At 57.8% G+C, this 21106-nt stretch overlaps 2 protein-coding genes across 12 annotated transcripts in view; both read right to left on the reverse strand.

The window, feature by feature from the left end:
- The window catches only part of LOC118547321 (kelch repeat and BTB domain-containing protein 11), a 35091-nt gene extending 26409 nt beyond the window's left edge, over nt 1-8682 (reverse strand). The window contains exons 1-2 of one of the 4 annotated variants that reach the window (XM_078069897.1): nt 8346-8682; nt 7324-8249 (exon numbers count right to left, since the gene is read on the reverse strand). The gene's annotated coding sequence lies outside the window, so the exon portion shown is untranslated. The other 3 variants (XM_078069896.1, XM_078069899.1, XM_078069901.1) reach the window with 3 other exon arrangements.
- A 5896-nt stretch (nt 8683-14578) lies between these two features.
- Nucleotides 14579-21106, reverse strand: part of ARHGEF10 (Rho guanine nucleotide exchange factor 10) — a 105255-nt gene continuing 98727 nt past the window's right edge. For 7 of the 8 annotated variants that reach the window (XM_078069904.1, XM_036110716.2, XM_036110713.2 and 4 more), the window contains 2 exons: nt 18798-18920; nt 14579-16322 (listed from right to left, as the gene is read on the reverse strand). In XM_078069904.1, the coding sequence (XP_077926030.1) occupies nt 15817-16322; nt 18798-18920 (629 nt within the window). In that variant the 3' untranslated portion in view covers nt 14579-15816. The other variant, XR_013446679.1, reaches the window with a different exon arrangement.

Here is a 21106-nt window from a genome sequence, read left to right on the forward strand (position 1 = left end):
GTTAATTTTAAATATTTTCAAGGTATGTGTTCATAATGTTAGAGCAAGTTATTACAGTTAAAGTAAATTACAGTTAGATTTCACCTAAATCTATGTAGTCTCTCCAAGTGAAAGTGTATGTATACTTTTGCAAAATACCTGGTGTAGATACACACGGACCTGCCAGAGGTGGGACTGTTTCCATTTTACGGTGCAGGAAAGTGAACTCTCAGAGGGTAATGTAACTCTTTCTTTTTTTTTTTTTTTTAAGATTTTATTTATTTATTTGACAGACAAAGACACAGTGAGAGAAGGAACACAAGCAGGGGGAGTGGGAGAGGGAGAAGCAGGCTTCCCGCTGAGCAGGGAGCCCGATGCGGGGCTCGATCCCAGGACCCTGGGATCATGACCTGAGCCGAAGGTAGACGCTTAACGACTGAGCCACCCAGGCGCCCCTGTAACTCTTTCATTTTATGTGAGGTGGAGCAGGGATTCTAATCCTGTCCAGCCCCAAAGCCCTTCCTCATATTCACAATGAAGCACTGTCTTCTCGAATGAAGGAATCCAATCTTCGGAGTAAAAATCAACAAGGTTGATGAGCACAAAAACCATACTTCACCTAACAGGAATCAGTGTGTTAAAAATAAAATTGGTTTCCTAGCCCATCTTAATAGCTTCATCCTACCACATTGATTTCCACCCCAACCCCAGAAATACTTTGTGCTGTGAGTTAAAGATTCACTTTTGGAGCTCAAGCTGCCCTCTTGCATCGGCGTGAGCCGCCCAAGATCAGTGGTGGGTGGGTGTTGGCCGTGCAATGTGGGGACGAGTCCTGCCCTCAGAACCACTCGGCTCAACGCTCCTACTTCAGACCATGGGCCTGGGGGAACCTTCCAGACAGGAAAAAACATCTTATTTCTTCAAGTTCTTTTTACCTAGTAAAGGTCTAATTAGTAAATCCTCAAAAGTATAAACTAAATAAGGACACTTTATCCAGGGCGCCTGGGTGGCTCAGTTAGTGAAGCGTCTGCCTTCAGCTCAGGTCATGGTCCCAGGGTCCTGGGATCGAGCCCCGCATTGGGCTCCCTGCTCAGTGGGGAGCCTGCTTCTCCCTCTGCCTCTGCCTGCCGCTCCCCCTGCTTGTGCTCTCTCTCTCTCTCTGACAAATAAATAAATACAACCTTTAAAAAATAAATAAATATGGGGCACCTGGTGGCTCAGTCATTAAGCGTCTGCTTTCGGCTTGGGTCATGATCTCAGGGTCCTGGGATCGAGCCCCGCATCGGGCTCCCTGCTCCACGGGAAGCCTGCTTCTCCCTCTCCCACTCCCCCTGCTTATGCGCATATGCGCACGCGTGCTCTCTGTCAAATAAAAATTTTTTTTTTTTTTAAAAAGGACACTTTAAACAATAAACCCCAACTTAAAGTTTCTTATGGGCTAAATTGTGTCCCCCACCCCCCATAGAGATATGCTGGAGTCCTAACCCCTCAGTATCTCAGAATGTGACCCTATTTGGATCTGGGTCTTTCTGAAGGAAGCCAACTTAACAGGAGGCCATTAGGGTGGGCCCTAGTGCATGACGAGTGTCCTTCCAGGAGGAGGTTCGGTCACAGGTGTGGACGGGCACAGAGAGAGCGAGTGGAGACAGACACAGATCGGAAAGATGGATGCCAGGGATGCTGGAAACGCCAGGGGCACAGGTCCTCTGCCAGCCCTCAGCGTAGCCCCGTGACACAGGGATGTCAGCCTGGCCTCGGGACCGCAGGAGCATCAATCTCTGTTTTCTCAGCGACCCCCCGCCCCCGCCAACGTGGTGCTTCTTCATGGCAGCCCTGGGAAACTAAGACAAAGGTTTTGTGTCTTCTCTTTGAAAAATAGTGCCTTTCAAACTGTCTGCCATGAGAAATCAGGGTTTTTTGTTGTTACTGTTCTTATTTGTAATTGATTGTGGACTGGCCTTTCCAAAATCCAGTAGAAATGAACTGGTAGAGAAAGGAGGATTTAGAAACGACATACAAAATACGAAGCCACTTCCTTCCTATGAAGCTAAACGGGCATTCGCACCCTCCGCACTCCGTGTCCGGCGGGGGGTCTGGGAGGCGGCCGTGGCCCAGGCTGTCCCTCCCGCCACCCACAGGCCCCATCTGCGGATGAGCGGGCCGTCGGCTCGTCCTTGCGAAGCCCAAGACCACAGCACCCAGGGTGGCCACAGGTGGAACTGTCCTGTCCACCGTCTTGCCAGACGATGTCCTGTTGTGGACTCAGGCAATGCACTTGTGAAAAATTAGTCTGGGGCCAGGGGAGGAACGTCTGAGCAGTAAATCCACGCAGAATCCAACAGCCTGCCACCAGACGGCTCTTTCCTGCTACCCGCTGGGATTCCAGTGGGTGCCAGTGGGTGCCAGGAAACCAAACCTGGACGGCCTGTTTGAAACCCCAGCCTCCCGGGACATGGGGATGCTCCTGATTTTACGCTGACAAAGGTGTCGGACGCTGCTGCTTCCCTCCGCCCCGGCTTCTGCTCTCAGCCTCCTGGGAAGCAGGCGGCAGGGGTGGGGGGACCGCCTGGGGAGGGTGCCCCCCTCCTCCAGGCTGCCCCACCCCCCTCTCCAAGCTGTTTTGTTCTGCAGCCAGAGATCCAGGCGGCCAGAGGGCAGGGGAGGGGCGGGCTGAGCTGGGACTGCCACCACCCTTTCCAGCTCCACCTGCTTCCTCCTGAGGGGCCTCTGCTTCCTGCTGGGTCTCCCCACCCTGGGCACCCGGTAGGGTCCCGCTCTGGAGCCTCCGTGGGAGAGGACGCCCTGGGAAACCACCCGTAATCATCAGAACGTACGTCCCTCTGGACCCTTCCGGCAAGACCGCGCTCGGAGCCTCCTGAAGCCCTCAGACAAAGGTCTGGTGCTGGAATGTCATCACACGACAGGCTGCATTACCGGGGGCCCCCACACCTGTGCCGTCAGCAGCCCTTCCCCCGGACGCACCCCAGGCCCCCTCAGCGCTCCCACCTGCGCCTCAAGTCGGAGGCCTGTTCTACCTCCTTACCTCGACGTCTTTGCCCATTCTCTGCTGCTGGGTGGCTGCAAGCTCCCAAAGCCGCTGAATGGGGGTGTGTCCCCCCCTGCCTGCTGGGTTTCGGGCGCAGGGACCCGCTCCCAGCTTGTCTGCGGGGTGAACGGACCGTAGCTGCGCATTTCTCTCCCGCCCTGCCTTAGTCAGCCCGGCTGCCATAACAATACCACCATGCTTCCTTCCTTCACTTCTCCCACGTCTGGGGGCTGGGAAGTCCAGGGTCATCGGGGTGCGGCAGGTTGGCACTGGGGACGGGGGTCCTTGGCTGTGTCCTCACGTGGCCGAGACCGAGCTCTGGGGTCTCCTCCTCTGATAAGAACACTCACCCCAGTCCGGGCCCCACCCTCATGACCTCATTCGCCCCTGCTTGCCCCCCAAAGACCCCTCTCCAGGTGCCGCTCGGCTGGGGTTAGGGCTTCCGCCGGGCCCCCGGAATTTGGGGGTCCAGACCTCAGTGCATAGTAGGCCCCTCAGAGAAGGAGAGAGGAAGACATGCCACCGAGCTCCAGAATCAGCGCTGCCTGATTGTTTTGTTCTTTGTCCCTTTTATTTCCCCTTGAAAGTGTCTTGTTTTGCTCTTAAAACTGAAAAAACAAAACAAAACAAAGAAACAAAACCAGCTGCATGTGATTACCTCGGGGGAGTCTGCTTAGGGAATGAGTCCCACAGAGACTCTGTTGGACATCCCAGGGCTCGACCGTGCCCTTGTTTCCATCTGTCTCCTCTCCCCCGGCAAGCAAGGCCTCTCCGCGGGGCCCCCTGCTCCTCCCTGCCCGGCCACAAGTTCGGGCCCTGGGCCTCGGGCCTCCGAGGGGACGGGGAGCGTCGTAGGAGGGTGCGTCCCGAGGGGATGGTGCGGGCTCCCCGGGATTTAGCGCCCTCACCGTGCAGGACTGTGCGAGCGTACAGGGTCCCCTGCAAAGACACAGCAAGTGGAGCTCGGGCCGTGGAGCAGGCCAGGGGAGGCGAGAGCTGGGTATGCCTCCCGAACCTCACCACAGCTGCCCTGCGGAACAGCAACGTGTCATGTCCACAAGGCCTCTGGCCGGGGGTCAAGGGGCCTGCGTTTGGGGTCTGCCCTTACCTGTGCTGAGTCCTTGGACGCTGGACACCCCCAGGCTGCAGGAGCCCCCTGCTGAGGCCAGGTCACCCTCGGCCCTCCTGCCGCCTGCTCTGAGCAGGCGAAGCAGACAGGACAGAACAGGAAGCCAGGGAGCAGGTCCCAGACCCAGAGCTGTCCACCCCGGACCGCGGCCCCGCTGGGAGAAAGCGGAGGCCGGGCCATCGGGAAGCCCTCCTGGGTCAGGTGGCGCTGGAGTGATTTTCGGACAGAGAGCAGCTGCTGGAGAAGCTGCTGGGACACGTGCAGACGGCAGGTGCGTGGGGCTGGCGCTCGCCTGGCGCCAACAGCGGGCTGTGTGCCTGAAGAAGCCGCCTCCTCGTCCCCTCCTCCCCGTGGTAAAAAGACCCTTTGGACTCTCTGCTCTCCTGTGCTGCCCCCCCTTCACCCTGGAAGGCTTTTATGGCCCCCACAGTGAAAACAGAACACTGAAGCCTTCTCAGAGACCCGTGCGGAGGCCCGTCGGATCGCGCCTCTGTCGGGCCCAGTCCCACGCGATAAACACCTGTGTGTCTAGCCTACAGGACTGAATGGGGTCCCCGTGGCTGCTATGACGACTCGCCAGAAAATGGGTGGCACCAGACAACACTAATTCATTTCTTACGGTTCTGCAGGTGGGAAACCCGACCTGGGCCTCGCTGGGCTGAAGTCAAGACGTTGGCAGGGCCGGTTCCTTCTGGAGACTGGAGGGGAGAACCTGTTCGCCCGTGATCCCCGCGTGCCGAAGCCCCTTCCTCTGCCTTCACGGCCAGCGCCGGCCCCCTGCGGCCCCTCCCAGGCCCGTCTGCTTCTCTGACCCGCCTGTCTCTCCCCTGCAAGAACCCTTGCGTCATTGCCTGGGCCCCGATGATCCAGGCTCCTCCCCGCATCCCAAGATCCTTGATTTACTCTCTGCTAAGTCCCTTTGGCCGAGTTATGGAAACACATTCACGGGAGCCGAGGACGAGGACGTGGCCATCTGTGGGGGCCGTGACTCAGCCCGCCACCAGCACGCTGGGATGGGTGAGAGCTACGTAGCCGCCCCGCACAGCGCGGACAGCGGCCTCCGTCCCAGCCGCGTGGGCAGCTCCCAGCCCGCGCCCACTGCAGGCAAGCACGTCTTGTTGGGAGAATGAACCTATCCGACCAGAAGTGGGAAAATCGTGGGATCGCCAGAATAACCACGGACGGCAGGACCGCACGACGGACACGGAGGTCCAGAGGGAAAGAGCATCCTTCAGCAACAGCGGCAGCCTAGTGCACATGGACCGCATGCCCGGCACCGAGGGAGACCGTCACCCATCACTTCGATTAAATCCTCTTGCTCTTGTGAGGCAGGAACTAAGTCCATTTCACAGATGACAGAAATGAGGCTCAAAGACGTAATTCGCCCAAAGTTGGACGTTTAGCAAACCTAAGTGGTAAAGCTCCCATTTGACTTTCAAAGCCTCTGGGACGCCTGGGGGGCTCAGTCGGTGAAGCGTGTGCCTGCCGGGATCCTGGGACCCAGCCCCACACGAGGCTCCCTGCTCAGCCGGAAGCCTGCTTCTCCCTCTGCCGCTCCCCCTGCTTGTGCTCGCTCTCTCTCTTTCTCTGACAAATAAAAATAAATAAATAAAATCTTGAATTTCAAAGCCTCTGGTTTTAACCCCTCATCTGTTATTTCTTAGAAGTGAAAAGTTTCAGAGTGCAGACACAAACCAGGAGGGTGGCTTCCAATAATTTTCTGGTCACCAATTTGGACAGAAGGAATGCGTGAGCTTCTTCCTGGGGCAGGAAATGCAGACACACACACCACCCAGCGCACCAGTTGCATATTCTTCCTGGAAATTCATGCCCCTGATGGTCGACCACGGCCCCTAGGGATCCACAAAACCCAGCCTGTGGATCCTGGTCTAAGGAAGTCCTGTCCCTTGAGGAATTCTGTAGTGGAGTCAGTCTCGAACCTCTGACTCTGTGGGAGACCAAGCCCAAACCTACCACTTGTGTAAATCTGGACGTGCCCATGTGGAACGTGCCTAAAACGGGGTGTGGCCAGCAGGAGTTTCTCTCTCTCTCTCTCTCTCTCGGCTGAGTACAAATCCACATCCACTCTTTCCTATAAATTCACCACTATATGATGTCTTGCTTAAACGGGCTAATTGCTCTGTTCACGCCTGTTACTCTGTATCGAGAGTTCCGCGCTGGGACCTAAACAAGGTATTTTTTAATGTTTTTTAACTTTTTATTTTTTTAGAGCGAGAGAGAGTGCGTGAGCACGAGCATGAGCTGGGGTGGGGGGCAGAGGGAGAGCGAGAGAGAGAGAGAACCCCAAGCAGGCTCCACACCTGGCATGGAGCCCCGTACGGCGCTCGATCTCACAATCCTGAGATCATGAGCTGAGCCGAGGTCAAGAGTCCCCTGCCTAACTGACTGAGCCACCCAGGCCCCACCCCACACAATTTATGTTCAAATTAGAACAACAGCGCTGAAGCCAGACAGACGCAGCAAGGAGACCGGGACCTCTGAGAACAGAGCAGGAATCCCATATGTTCACACCCAAAAAAGAAATCAAGCAACTGATCTCCAGGGAGTGGAGGAACATGGAGACCTGGTGTTTCAGCCACGGCACGGCTGACGAGGGGCTGTCCCACGCACCGGGGGCGCCCAGCAGCATCCCTGATCCCTGCCAGACTGCTGCCCCGTCCACTCCTGTGATTGCCCCCCAAAGCTAACGACAATGAACATGTCTCCAGACGTTGCCAAATGTCCCTGGGCGGCGGGCTAATCGCTCCTGGTGGAGAACCACTGAACCAGAGACCATGGGACAGGAATCCCACACATTGGGCACCCCACAGGAACAACAACAAAAAAAGCAAGCAATGATTTTTTGATAAGCAGAAAAAAATAAATAACTCCTCCATTACTCACCGACCTGGAACAAGGCGCACGGTGCTTTCTCTCTGCATGTGTGCGTGCAAGCCACGCACCACACCCCTGCACAGAACCTCGGAGAATTCACCTGTCGGCCTTGGGGGGCGCCGCTTTACTGGTCGCCTCTCAGATCCCTGTATCCTCCCTTCCCGGGGTGCCCCCAGCTCTGCGTGCAGCCGCTGTACTGGAGCAGGCCCCGTGGGGACCCAGGGCACATCCCCTCCTCCTCCGCCAGCATCTCACGCTCCTCCCCCACACTCACCACCGCCTCCCTGGGCTTTGCTTCAACCATCACGCGGCATTCTGGAGCACTGCGCCGGCCGTATGTTTGCTTGTCCTCCCAGGAGGCAGCTAGTTCTCCGGGGCTCGGCGGCCACGCTCCGCACAGGCCGGTCTGTGGCGACCTGGCAGAAATCTCCAGCCAGCAAGCCACTCTTCGGGGTGATGAGTTATCCCCGGCAGTTCACAGCCACCACCGAGGGGACAGTTCCTAACTCACGGAAAACCTCTGATCTCTGTGGGCAGTTTCTGTGTGGTTTTGCCTCCAGGCCTTCTACGTGTCTGCTCCGCAGCCTGGCCGGGCTCCAGGCAGCCCGGGTTACACAATCCCGGCCGCGCGGAGCCCCAGCCAAGGGTCTGCACCTCCCCCTCCTTCCCTGAAGCTCCCCTCCCACCCCCCGGCCATCCCAGTGCCAGGCAGTTCTGGTCCTGGACGTGGGCCGACTCTAGTCCGGCTGTGGGTCACCGGCCACCAGCTTCTGCTGCTCCTTGCCGCGTCCCCTTTGGCCAGACACCTAAGCTCTCCGAGCACAGCGGGATCTAGACCGTCTTCCTCACACAGCGGTTGGCGTTAATAAAACCCCGGAGCTGTGTCCATATGCTCTGCCCACAGGGGCGCGGCGAGACATCACCCCAACAGAGTCCCACTCAGATGGGCACGGAGCGCGCAGACGCCGTGCTGGGGCAGCGAGACAGCTCCGAGACACATGCGTGGACGTCCGGTCACCGTGCGAGGTTGGCAGAGCTCACAGCCCTCACGTGACAGGTGCCAAAGATGACGGCCCCCTGCTTCCTGCCCTGGCTCCGCACCTTCTCGCTGGGGACCCAGGGCTTGGCACCCTCGGAGGAGGAACAAGGGGACGAGTCACCTGCTACGGGTCCGGAGGTCGGGGACGCACCTGGATCCACCTGGAAGGACCAACGTGGTATTCTCAGGCCGTGAAGAGGCTGCAGAAACGTGCCTTCAAGCCAACATAAGCTGTCGGACACCGAAGAGTCACCAACCTGCTTTCCAAGGGTTAATTCTCTACGCGGCTCTGGAGAAAGGCAGTGGGAACACAGTGCTGCCGAGCCCAGCAGAGGGGCAGCTCTGGCCGCTGTCTCGTCTTCTTCCACCCGAACAAACACTGCCCGACGGCCCCCCGCAGGCAGGCGAGCACAGGCAGCACGGAGGGGGGCGTGCAAGCCCCAGAGTGTGCACAGGGCGTGCGTGTGTGTGCACGGGGCTGCTGGGGGGCGTGAAAGCCAGGGGGTCTGCAGAGCAGGAAGTGCTCCGTGCCCTGAATCAGAACCCGCACACGGGGTGTGGAAGGGCAGTTGCCTAGAAACAGCCCAAACACGGGGTCTTTGGCTCGTGTCCTCCGACAGTCAGGCTTCTTCGGCGACAGCGTGCACACCGTCCGCCTCCCTCAGGACACCTGCAGGGTCAAACGTGTAACAGAAGCTTCTACTCAGTGGTGACGTCAGCGACTCCCAAGCCACTTACCCATAGAAAAACCCAGTTTTAGGAAGCGCTTTTGTGCCCGTAAGATCCAAAAGTCGCCAAAAAACTGCAAGTTCTCTAGGGCTTAAATGATGTCCGTTTTACGGGTGAGAAAACTGGCTAGAAGTGATCCCACTTTCCTCTGGATCTGGGACACACTTTCCAAATTGAATGTACAACATACTGATTGACAGAAGATGCTTTAGGACATGATTTGGAAAATCAAACAGGATGACTCCATTTGCAAAAATCCCATTTTCTACAGCTGGTCAGAAATACCCCAGAAAGTGAAGCGAGTCACCCATTCCTGACGAGGGGAGGCCTTCCGTCTTGTTGTGGGCCGCGCTGTGGCAAAGCACCAACCAGCCCCCCGGAAGCAAGCCCCGCAGGCCCGGGGTTCACGGAACCAGGGAGAGGGCCCCTGAGAGGAGGCCTCATCCCGGCTTTGGGGGCAGGCGTGCATCTTCCACTGCGCGGCCGCTGGTTTCATGGCCTGGGGGCTCTCGGGGCAGCAGTGGGCCCGGCCTGGCCCTTAGGACATTTCGTCTCTCTGCCGGAACAGGGACTTCTTGCAGGGCCCCATCTGAAGCAGGGCTGCAGAGGAAACGGTGACCTCAGAAAAATGCGTCCCCAAAGGCTCAGACTGCAGGAAAGACTGTGCTCTCGGCCAAAGAGGCAGACACAGGAGGCCGTGCGAGAACAGCCCAAGCGGATCAAGTCAAGTCAAAACTGGGTCCCTGCAGGGGCTCTGGAACATCTGCGGGTCAGCGTGGGGCGGGGGGGGTCTGATCCAGCCAACCCCCACCAGCTGCCTTTGACAAGGGGCCAGGGGGCGGAGACAGGAGGAGGTGGGGTGCCCTGAACAGGATGGGGAGATAGGAGGTGGGGCGTCCTGACCAGGATGGGGAGACAGGAGGTGGGGCGCCCTGACCAGGATGGGGAGACAGGAGGTGGGGGTCCCTGACCAGGATGGGGAGACAGGAGGAGGTGGGGGTCCCTGACCAGGATGGGGAGACAGGAGGTGGGGGTCCCTGACCAGGATGGGGAGACAGGAGGTGGGGGTCCCTGACCAGGATGGGGAGACAGGAGGTGGGGGTCCCTGACCAGGTTGGGGAGACAGGAGGTGGGGCGTCCTGACCAGGATGGGGAGACAGGAGGTGGGGCGTCCTGACCAGGATGGGGAGACAGGAGGAGGTGGGGCGCCCTGACCAGGATGGGGAGACAGGAGGTGGGGCGTCCTGACCAGGATGGGGAGGCAGGAGGAGGTGGGGGTCCCTGACCAGGATGGGGAGACAGGAGGTGGGGCGTCCTGAACAGGATGGGGAGACAGGAGGTGGGGCGTCCTGACCAGGATGGGGAGACAGGAGGTGGGGCGTCCTGACCAGGATGGGGAGACAGGAGGTGGGGGTCCCTGACCAGGATGGGGAGACAGGAGGAGGTGGGGGTCCCTGACCAGGATGGGGAGACAGGAGGAGGTGGGGGTCCCTGACCAGGATGGGGAGACAGGAGGTGGGGTGCCCTGACCAGGATGGGGAGACAGGAGGTGGGGCGTCCTGACCAGGATGGGGAGACAGGAGGAGGTGGGGGTCCCTGACCAGGATGGGGAGACAGGAGGAGGTGGGGGTCCCTGACCAGGATGGGGAGGCAGGAGGAGGTGGGGGTCCCTGACCAGGATGGGGAGACAGGAGGTGGGGCGTCCTGACCAGGATGGGGAGACAGGAGGTGGGGGTCCCTGACCAGGATGGGGAGACAGAAGGAGGTGGGGGTCCCTGACCAGGATGGGGAGACAGGAGGTGGGGCGTCCTGACCAGGATGGGGAGACAGGAGGTGGGGCGTCCTGACCAGGATGGGGAGACAGGAGGAGGTGGGGGTCCCTGACCAGGATGGGGAGACAGGAGGTGGGGTGCCCTGACCAGGATGGGGAGACAGGAGGTGGGGCGTCCTGACCAGGATGGGGAGACAGGAGGAGGTGGGGGTCCCTGACCAGGATGGGGAGACAGGAGGAGGTGGGGGTCCCTGACCAGGATGGGGAGGCAGGAGGAGGTGGGGGTCCCTGACCAGGATGGGGAGACAGGAGGTGGGGCGTCCTGACCAGGATGGGGAGACAGGAGGTGGGGGTCCCTGACCAGGATGGGGAGACAGGAGGTGGGGCGTCCTGACCAGGATGGGGAGACAGGAGGAGGTGGGGGTCCCTGACCAGGATGGGGAGACAGGAGGTGGGGCGTCCTGACCAGGATGGGGAGACAGGAGGTGGGGCGCCCTGACCAGGATGGGGAGACAGGAGGAGGTGGGGGTCCCTGACCAGGATGGGGAGACAGGAGGTGGGGCGTCCTGACCAGGATGGGGAGACAGGAGGTGGGGCGCCCTGACCAGGATGGGGAGACAGGAGGTGGGGCGCCCTGACCAGGATGGGGAGACAGGAGGTGGGGCGCCCTGACCAGGATGGGGAGACAGGAGGAGGTGGGGGTCCCTGACCAGGATGGGGAGACAGGAGGTGGGGGTCCCTGACCAGGATGGGGAGACAGGAGGTGGGGGTCCCTGACCAGGTTGGGGAGACAGGAGGTGGGGTGCCCTGACCAGGATGGGGAGACAGGACGTGGGGCGTCCTGACCAGGATGGGGAGACAGGAGGCGGTGGGGGTCCCTGACCAGGATGGGGAGACAGGAGGAGGTGGGGGTCCCTGACCAGGATGGGGAGGCAGGAGGAGGTGGGGGTCCCTGACCAGGATGGGGAGACAGGAGAGGTGGGGGTCCCTGACCAGGATGGGGAGACAGGAGAGGTGGGGGTCCCTGACCAGGATGGGGAGACAGGAGAGGTGGGGGTCCCTGACCAGGATGGGGAGACAGGAGAGGTGGGGGTCCCTGACCAGGATGGGGAGACAGGAGGTGGGGCGTCCTGACCAGGATGGGGAGACAGGAGGTGGGGCGCCCTGACCAGGATGGGGAGACAGGAGGAGGTGGGGGTCCCTGACCAGGATGGGGAGAGAGGAGGTGGGGCATCCTGACCAGGATGGGGAGATGAGGGCACCCCGACCAGGATGGGGAGGCAGGAAGTGAGAGCGCCCAGACCAGGATGGGGGGCAGGAGGAGGTGGGGGCGTCCCCACCCAGGATGGGGAGACAGAAAGTGGGGGTGTGGAGGACATGGAGGGCACAAGCAGAGCACAGCTGTAGGAAGGCCTTCTCACCACCCCCGTGTGGCTCTCATCCTCAAGAGCACCAGGACACCCCCCCATCACAGGAGGCCTGATGTCACCCCCCAGATGAGTCCCGCTACACTGAACAATTCTTTGGCCTCAGGACAAGGTCTGCACATTTCCCATCTCCGAAACCCTCCAGGACATCACAGTTCTCCAGACCTGCTGTCCTGCTGCTTCTGGGGGTGCACCCAGCTGCTCCCTGATTCAGCCGGGCCTCTCCTCATTCTGTCTGGTCACCTCTCTATGTGCCAAGTCAGTCCAGATGGAACCCCACCCCCTGTAGCTAGGTTGGGGACGGCTCCTGTCTGGGCCAAGCTTGCCAATGCTTTATTCACAAGCAGGTGCAATCACAGGGCAGCAAGAAGGCTGGGGCGGGGAGGTGAAGCTGGAGGGTCAGAGAGCTGGGGCAGGAAGGTGGGGCAGGAGGGTCAGAGGGCTGGTCCAGGGAGGGAGGCAGGAGGGTCAGAGGGCTGGGGCAGGGAGGTGAGGGGGGAGGGTCAGAGGGCTGGGGCAGGGGGAAGGCAGTTTGTTTGCCCTCCTCTTTTACCCTAAGTTTTCCCAGCAGCCCATTATCTGCTGAGCTTCGGAACTGGGTTACTCACCCCCTGGTCGGCTGCTGGAGCTGAGTCCCTCCTCAGCTTGGGCCCCGAAGTATGGGGGGGCTGAGACCCCGGGGGCTCCCTGACGAGCAGGTGGCTGAATGCCCCAGGAGTCCGGGGACGGTCCCAGGCCCCCATAGATTTGCAGGTGCGTTTGCGCTCCCCGAGGTACCCAGCTTCCAACCTGCCCATGTTTGTAGGAGCCAGATGCCGCCCCTTCTCCCCTGAAAGGGCCCAGACCCCTCCTGGAGGCTCAGTGTCTCTTGCCTCCCACGGCTTAGTTTACCCCACAGGACGGGTCCCCACTCCTCCGTTCCTTCAGGGGTCATGGCACCCGCCTCCCAACACGTGGAGAAGGTGCGTGGCCGGCCCTGCTCCTGCTGCTCGTGCTGTGACCGGGGGTCTTTGCCTGCACGCTGCACCCCACCCGCTCTAGATGGCCCTGCTCCTCAGGCCGCGCATCGGCTGGCCCGGGGGTGAGCTGCCCGCACCTGTGTGGCCCTGGAGGCCACAGCGGGGTATTTGTCAGGGCCGGGGAGCCGGACGAGCCTCGTCGGGGAGCCCCGCGCTCCTGGTGCGGTGGGACCCTGGCTCCTCGCGGCAGCGGCCACCAGCCCGGCGGGGGCCATCCTCTGCTTGCTGGGTCGCTGCCCACAGGGGCAGCCTGTCCTGACTGCTGGTTTGCCACAAGTTTCGTTTCCCCTTTGGAAACAGGACCTGAACTTCAGCAGCGCTTGAGGCTGCAGAGGTGAGAAGCGCCCTCCAGGGGAGGACAGGGGGCTGCTCTGACGTTTACCCCTTGGGGCTGGACATCCAGGGTCAAGGCCCAGCAGAGCGAGCGTCAGGTGAGGCCTCCCTGGCTCGCAGAGGTCTTACTGTGTCCTCACCGGGGGGAGGGGCTGGGAGCTCCCATCATGGGGCTCCACCCTCACGACCTCACGACCTCCCACCTCCTACCACCACCACCGTGGAGGTTAGGATTTCAACACATGAATTTTGGGGGACGCATCCAGGGCACAGCACTGGCCCAAACTCACCCACACCCGTGGCCAGACACTGTTGGTCCCAGGACGCTGCTGGGCAGCCAAGCCCATGGGGAGGCAGGTGGGCCCACCAGCTGTTGGCCCAGGGCGGGGGGGGGGGGGCGGGGGGCCAAGGGAACCCGGCCTCGCCCCAAGGCAGGGTGGTGAATCCCGGTCTCCTTGCAAACGGGGGGACAGACACACCAGCGTGGCCCTGGGTCCCAGGCAGACTGCTCTGTCTGCGGCCCAGGAGGGGCTCAGCGCTCTGTCGGGAGGTGCGTGACCACAGAGACAGTGACGGCCCCACAGGGAGGCCCTCACTGCCCAGAGCCCAGCACAGAGCCCGGCCAGACTTCTGACCCGTGAGTACGACAGCCGGCGTCACGCGAGGTTTGCCTAAATGTGTCGGAATTCTAACGTAAATGTAAACCTCAACGGGTGCCATGTTTTGTTTTTGTTTTTTTTTTTACTTACTTATGCCGTAAGAAAACTTGGTGGTTTTGAGTTTTTTGAGATATTGATGAAGACCAAATGCCTTTGAGTACCAAGGTTTCAATAAAATGCACATCAGAGTAGTTCTGTTTTATTTAGCCCGTAAAAAGACCGAGACGCTCCACGGTTTCACTCGGCGCAAATATCATGGAGCCTGGTCCACAACAGGTATTTCTGTATTTTACACGAAATTCATTCAACTCATGATGTCACTCAAAATACAAACTGGCAAGTACGTGAGTCCTTGAACATTTCTCGGCACCTGCCTTGAATCACAGCATACTTTCCTACACAGGTTGTGACAGTCTCTGGAGTTTGCACCGAACCCCCAAACAGGTGGGTGGAGGCCTGAATCCCAAAGGGCCCACCGGGCCGCCCCTCGCCTTGCCAGAACAGAACGTAAGTGCCCCTCCGCGGTTCATGGGGGAAAAAAGGCAACTCGAATACGGTATTTTTAAATAAAGACTTTATTGATGATTGAAGATAGCAGCTAACAATTTAAGGAAGCTTGGGAAGATATTACTTTCACGGTGGGGGTATATATGCACCTTGGAAAATATTTGGCTGGGTCATAAAATTAGCATTTTTAGTCATCTGTAAAGTGCTGAGAAATTTACCTCCGGTGCACCCGCAGTAATGGTTTTAAAGCCCTCAGTAAGTACGACACGGATGCACGAATCCACGCGGAGTGCCACGGACTCGCTGCTCAGCCGCACACCCGGACGCGCGCCCCGGCTTCGTGAGCGCAGAGCAGAGCCTGTGCGCCCGTGGGAGACGCGGCCAAGTGACAGGGCGTGTGAGGGCAGGGCTGCCCGCCTCGGCCCGCGTCTCACGGCCACACCGACTAGCACCGTGAAAGAGCCGGCCGGCGCCCTCTCTGCGCATTTCCTACAAGGAAACACACACTTTTCGGACATGGGCATCAATACTCTTGGACGCGAGGAGGGAGGAAGAGTTTGGCGTTGGTGCTCAAGTCCAAATGTTGATGAGGTTTTGAGCATTTTGGTTCAAAGCAAACATTATTTGTGAAATGTTACAGATCATGTATTGACTGAAACGTTAACTGTTAATTTTTAACAGACAAAAAAGCAATATAAAAATACCACTTTGTTAAAATATACAATACACACAGGGCACCACTTTGGAAAACCCAGTTCGCTTCAGAAAGCAAACCAGTCCAGCAGCGCCGCTGGACTGGTGTGTGTTCACTGGCTTTCTTCATTGTTACAAACTCTACTCCAGAATTTAGAGATAGACAATATAAATAAAAGCAGTGACTCCGAATCAAGTAAAGTTATTATTCTAAGAATTGTTAGTAAGTGTCCATACTACTGAACAGGCTATAACTTCCCAGACGTTCTTAGTCTGCAAATTCTCGGGGTAGCAGGGCCCGGGAGTCGGTCTGGGGCACCCCGGCGTGTGCGTGGGCCGCGGCGGTCAGGAGCGGGGTGCCCTCCCGCAGCTCCCGACAGCCCCCGCGTGCTGCCTCCTCACGGCAGCTGCACCTGCCTCTGCGTGGACAGAGGGGACCGGCCGGCAGGAACCCACCACCACGACATCACGACGATATTGCACGTGCCTTCCCCAAAGACCTCATTCATCCTCAACCAGTGTAGACAGTCTACAGCCCGCCAGGTCACCCGACGCGGCTGAGAGCCGTCCTTGGCCGCCACCGCCCCGGCTCACGCGTTCAGCAGGGGGATCTGCCAGACCATGACGGAGGAGGCCAGCTCCTCTGGGCGCTGCTGCCGGGCCTTCCTGCTCACCCGCCGGTGGCCCTGGCCCCCACACGCCACCAGCACCGAGCTGGCTTTCGCCCTCCTGGCCCGCCGCCCTCTGCTCGGCAGGACGCTGGGGAGCCGCAGAAGGTCGTAGACCATACTCTCCTCCGATCTGGGCTCCAGGGAGCCCGAGCCCTGCGAGGGGGTCAGGGACCCAGAGGACGAGGAGAAATCGCTTCGGTGAGTCACGGAGCCCAGAGAGCCCCCCAGCCAGACGGCGTCTGCGCCACTTGGGCTCAGGCCGGGCCCCTCGCCAGGCAGCGCCTCCTTCTGTTCTTCGTCCTGGGGCTCCGCGCCGGGGGGCGGGCTGTCCGCGGGCTTGTCCTTGTCCGTCCTGACGGCGGTGGTGGCCATGACCAGGAACTTGACGGGCCCGTTGTGCGCGTGGTAGGAGACCATGCCTCTTCCTGCGTGGGGGTCATTCCGCGAGCACCGCATGCAACAGACAGGATCACAGAGGAATCAGCAAGCATCTCCCCCTCGTCCAAACCACAGGAACCCACGCAGAACTCGGATACCAAGGGACAGCTTAAAGCCAGAATGGCGCCCGGTCGCGTTCTCGCGGACTCCCACGTAATTCCCAGAAAGCTTTCAGAGTGATGGTCTAAAGCCCTGACAGCCGCCTGGGACTCTTAGCAGTGAAAGAGCGGTCCTCCTGTTCCCCGCGCTCCAGAGAGAGATGTGATTTTCCTAAGTCTTGATTGAAAAATTAAGTGCCAGACGTGTGTCTGTTTTAGGCACAAGATGCTTAAAATACCAGCAGCTTCCTGCCATCTCTCATTATAAGAAGGTCCTAGGGTTTGGAATGAGTTCCTTCCATTGTTTTAATTAAATTGGGCACTTTTCTATCCATCTATCTAATTAATTTATTTAGGGGGGACTTTTCAACTTAGGAGTGATGTGAATTTAACTTTAAAATTCTCACCCCACCCAAGAGCACATGTCAGAAACTACCCAGAGGTCGGTTCTGAAACAAGGATTATTCCCCGTCCCCGAACACCCTGCCCGTGTTGTCAGGTGGGAACAGGGGGTCCACACTTGGCAAGCGCTTCACGGGGGAGGTGACAGGGACATGGCGAGCGTGTGCCCTTTCCCACCAAGTGCTCTAAGGCTGACACAAGCCTTCATCCCACCTCGGCCAAAGCAGATAAAATTACAGGGTTCTTTAGCCAGGCTGAGCTGCCGTTCCTCCATGAACAGAGCGGACACCCCACAGGTACGGGGGGCGGAGGGGCAGGAGGCTCAGACACCACTGAGGGAGGCGTCCCCCGACGTGACAACCGGGGGGAAACATCTCCGGGTCACCTAGGGCAGGTGAGCACAGGCGTTTCGTACGCGCAGTGATCCCGCGCCCGGCGTGCACCCCAGAAGGACGCGGGCCGGAATCAGCGGAGGCGGCCGGACGAACACGCACAGAGGCATCACAAGCAACACAGGACACTGGACACTGGACGCTGGACGCTGGACACTGGACAACCGCCGTGGGGCCCGCGGACGCCGAAGGCTACCCTACAGCAGCGAGCACGAGCGAGCCGCACTCTCTCGCGCCAGCAAGGACGCCTCTCGGCAGTAACGTTGAAACAAAAAGAGTTACGGAGAAATACCTACGTTAGGAGGCAAATCTAGGAAATGGGAAAAACAGCGAAATTACAAATTTGGTTTTTTGAGGTACAAACTGGCAAGATTATATGGAAAAATCAATGGAATGAGGATATGCAACTCAGGAGAACGGTTCTGTATGGTTGGGGGGGCACCGAAGGTAGGAGGGGCGCGGTCCGCCCGGGCCGGTGGCAGCTGGAGGGTGAGCCCTGCACTGGCACCATGGAAACCGGACGTGCTCGTCACACGCGATGCCGTGTGCGCCGTATATGGGTCATAATAAAACAGAAACAGAGACGTGAACAAAACTGGAATCCTTAACCTTAACAGGTGGCTCTCGAACTTATGTAAACCACAGACCTATTTACCATAGTCTGTCACAGCTCGCTGAGGAAGGAAGGGCGTCTGAAGTCACATGAAATATTCTCGTGTTGTCATTAGGAAGAGGATGTAGGAACAGAATCTTTATTAACATTCTGGTGAATTTCCTACAAATCTTTTTCTCTGAGATTTTTTTCCCACATGGCTGATATTATGTAATCAATATAAAATTTAACACACATCACATGCTGGTTTTACTTATAGAATTAACGTTTTCCAGTATCATTCAAAGCTCTCCACAAACACTGTTTTTACCAGCTTCACTATATTCTAAAACGGCAGTACGACCATTTTCTTAAATCTCTCTTCACCCCTAATTTTTAAGTTGTGTCCTACTTTGTGCTATGAAAAACTGAATGCTGTATCAAGTATCTTTTTTGCATCTTGCTTTTGTTCATAGACTCGGCTGCTTCCCAAGGCAGATTTCAGAACTGAAAAATCCTGACTCCAGACACACGAGCATTTTCAGGCTCGTGATCCAAAATGCCAAATCGCTTCCTGAAAAGACTCTACCCATGTGAACCCTACCAACACTGCAAAAATCCTGTTCAGATGCTGAGCTTCCTTCTTTGTAATACAAAATGTAAAAAGCATCCACTGCCATTGAGCAAAATCATGTATCTAAGTGACAGAGTATTAAGTGGCAACAAAGGGAACATGAAAACATGTTTTTGGGGTAAGATTCTCCCTGGGCCACTAACATAAGCAGCAGAAAAACAGAAGTAGGAACTGATGATTCACATTAACAGTCTATAAAGTACGCTAAAAGAAGAAAGAGTGATAACGCACAGCGTGTAAGCAGCCCCCGGGATGCAAGAGCATGACAGAGATGGAGGGCTTGGTGAGAGCACAGGGCGGGACAGGGGCCCGGGAGGCGCAGGCCTGCAGGGGGGTCTACTCACCAGTCACCTTGGGGATGCCCTGCAGACGCGGGACGGGCAAGGCCACCACGATGCCCAGGCTGGTGCCGACCATCAGCAAGCCGTGGCAGACGAGCAGGCTGGTCACGGACAGGCGCTGGTGCCCTGGACGGAGAGAGGGAAGTGGAGTGGTCTCGGCAGCCGCGCAGCGCTGGGGACAGGCGGTCGGGGCCCCGCCTGGAAACGCCACCGGCCTCCAGCCAGAGCGCTTGCTGTGCCGAGCACGCCCTCCCGGGCTCTCTAACCACACGCTGTGCTCACTTCCACTGCAGGGAAGAGAGACACCAGGGGCCGGGCTTCTGTCCTGGGCACCCCAGCAGGAGGAGCCCCCATGCCTGCCAGGAGAGAGGGGCTCTAGCACGCCCAGGACAGACGTCCGCACGCGCCCCACAGCACAGCTCGGGCACAGGTCACCTCCCGCACCTGCTGCTGGAAACGGCATGGGAAAGGGCGCGGGAAAGGTTCACAGGGAACAGCGGGGTCAGACGGGCCTTCATGGCTTTGGCTGTTTGTCTGGTTTGGTTTTACAGCCATGGCCCCAAGACCCAGAGGCATCATCGGGCCGGGAGGGTGCTTCTGGGCGCCGCGGGACTCGCCGCTGCCACGCTACGGCCACGCGTCCGAGGAGAGTCCTGGGGACTCCGGGCGTCCCTCTGCTGGCTCCAGTGCGGACAGGCAGACTGCCCGTGAGAGGCGAAGGTGGCATTTAAAACAACGCGCTGCTTCCCCTGTAGAAATGAAGGTCACCTCCAATATGCCTGAATTCCACCTGAAGTCCATCTTGCAGAAAAAACACGGACACAAATGGTCTAATACCAGGCCAAAGGTAGATTAACGTGACCGTTTTTATGAATTTTCTTGCAACGACAAACACACACACACAACACACAAAACCCAAGACCCCCTCCCCAAAAAAACCCCAAAACAAAACCAAAACAAAATTTACAAAAAAATTAAAAGATTTGGTTTTATTTCTCAATATAGACTTATATGTTCTTTTAAAAGCTAATAGTGTTTTTGTCCCCAGGAATTCTGGACATCTGCCTGTTTGAATGACTTGGTTTTGGAGATGGGTGGGCACTCTGTTAATTCTGAGTACAGGTATAAAATACCTATGAAACATATGGCACTTTCAGAAGCAAATGAGACCAACCCACAGCCGTTATTACTGAGTGACACGTCACATGCTGGAAGGCTTACCCGCGTGCTCGTAATAAACACACCCACAGAAGGAACAGAAGGAGCAACGGGCCTCAGTGTGGGAGGACAGGCACCAGCTGGGACTCTCTCTGCACCTCAGCCCTGAACATAACCACAGCACCTAGGCAGGGCCCAGCTGCTGGTCGCCCGGGCTCGGCCGCCGACCGGCTCGCTGCTCGGATGTCACCAGGATGCAGGAAGACACCAAACCCCAATCCTCAGTTTTGCTTCCTAATTCACAAATAATCTTGAGTCTGGTTTAATTTGCTGAAGCTTTTGATGTGGTCAATGTGTATTTTTTTTTTTTAAAGTTACACTGATTTTTTTTTTTTTTTTTTTTTTAAAGATTTTATTTATTTATTTGACAGAGAGAGAGATAGCTAGAGCAGGAACACAAGCAGGGGGAGTGGGAGAGGGAGAGGCAGGCTTCCCGCAGAGCAGGGAGCCTGATGCGGGACTCGATCCCAGGACCCCGGGATCATGACCTGAGCCGAAGGCAGACGCTTAACGACTGAGCCACCCAGGCGCCCAAAGTTACACTGATTTTTAAAAAATCCTAATTCGGCCATTTTATGTGGCTAGGTCCCTCCTGGCAGGCAATGTGCTCACTCAGTGGGGACACAGAAAGGCTGATTTAACAGGACCTCTCAGAACTTTTCCATCAAAATATTTTCCCTTGAATATTCCGGACAGCGCAGCAAAACCTCCATCACGGGGCAATGTGACTGCTTGCGACCGACCTACAATTCACAAAGCTCCTTCCAATGCGCTTGCTGTAAATTCTACGCCTTCATAACCCAGAGGTTTGCTCTACAAAACATGCGTGCTCGTCACGGACAAGTTCACTGTCACCTGTTAGACGATGTGACGTGGGATGTGGTTAGTGCCAAACAGCGTGAGTGTGACGGTTTTCAGAACTGAATTCTGAACGGAAGACAGCGACCCTGCCCCGTCTGCACAATCCTAGAGTCCACAGGTGGGAGCGTGCTCGGACCCCCAAGGATGACCCAGATTCCGTGAAGCTTTGGTCACTTCCAACAAAGGGCCTGAGTTATAGAATATCAATTTTATTTTCGAATTTTGTTCTTTCT

The sequence above is a fragment of the Halichoerus grypus genome, chromosome 3, assembly GCF_964656455.1.
Source record: "Halichoerus grypus chromosome 3, mHalGry1.hap1.1, whole genome shotgun sequence".
NCBI lineage: Eukaryota > Metazoa > Chordata > Mammalia > Carnivora > Phocidae > Halichoerus > Halichoerus grypus.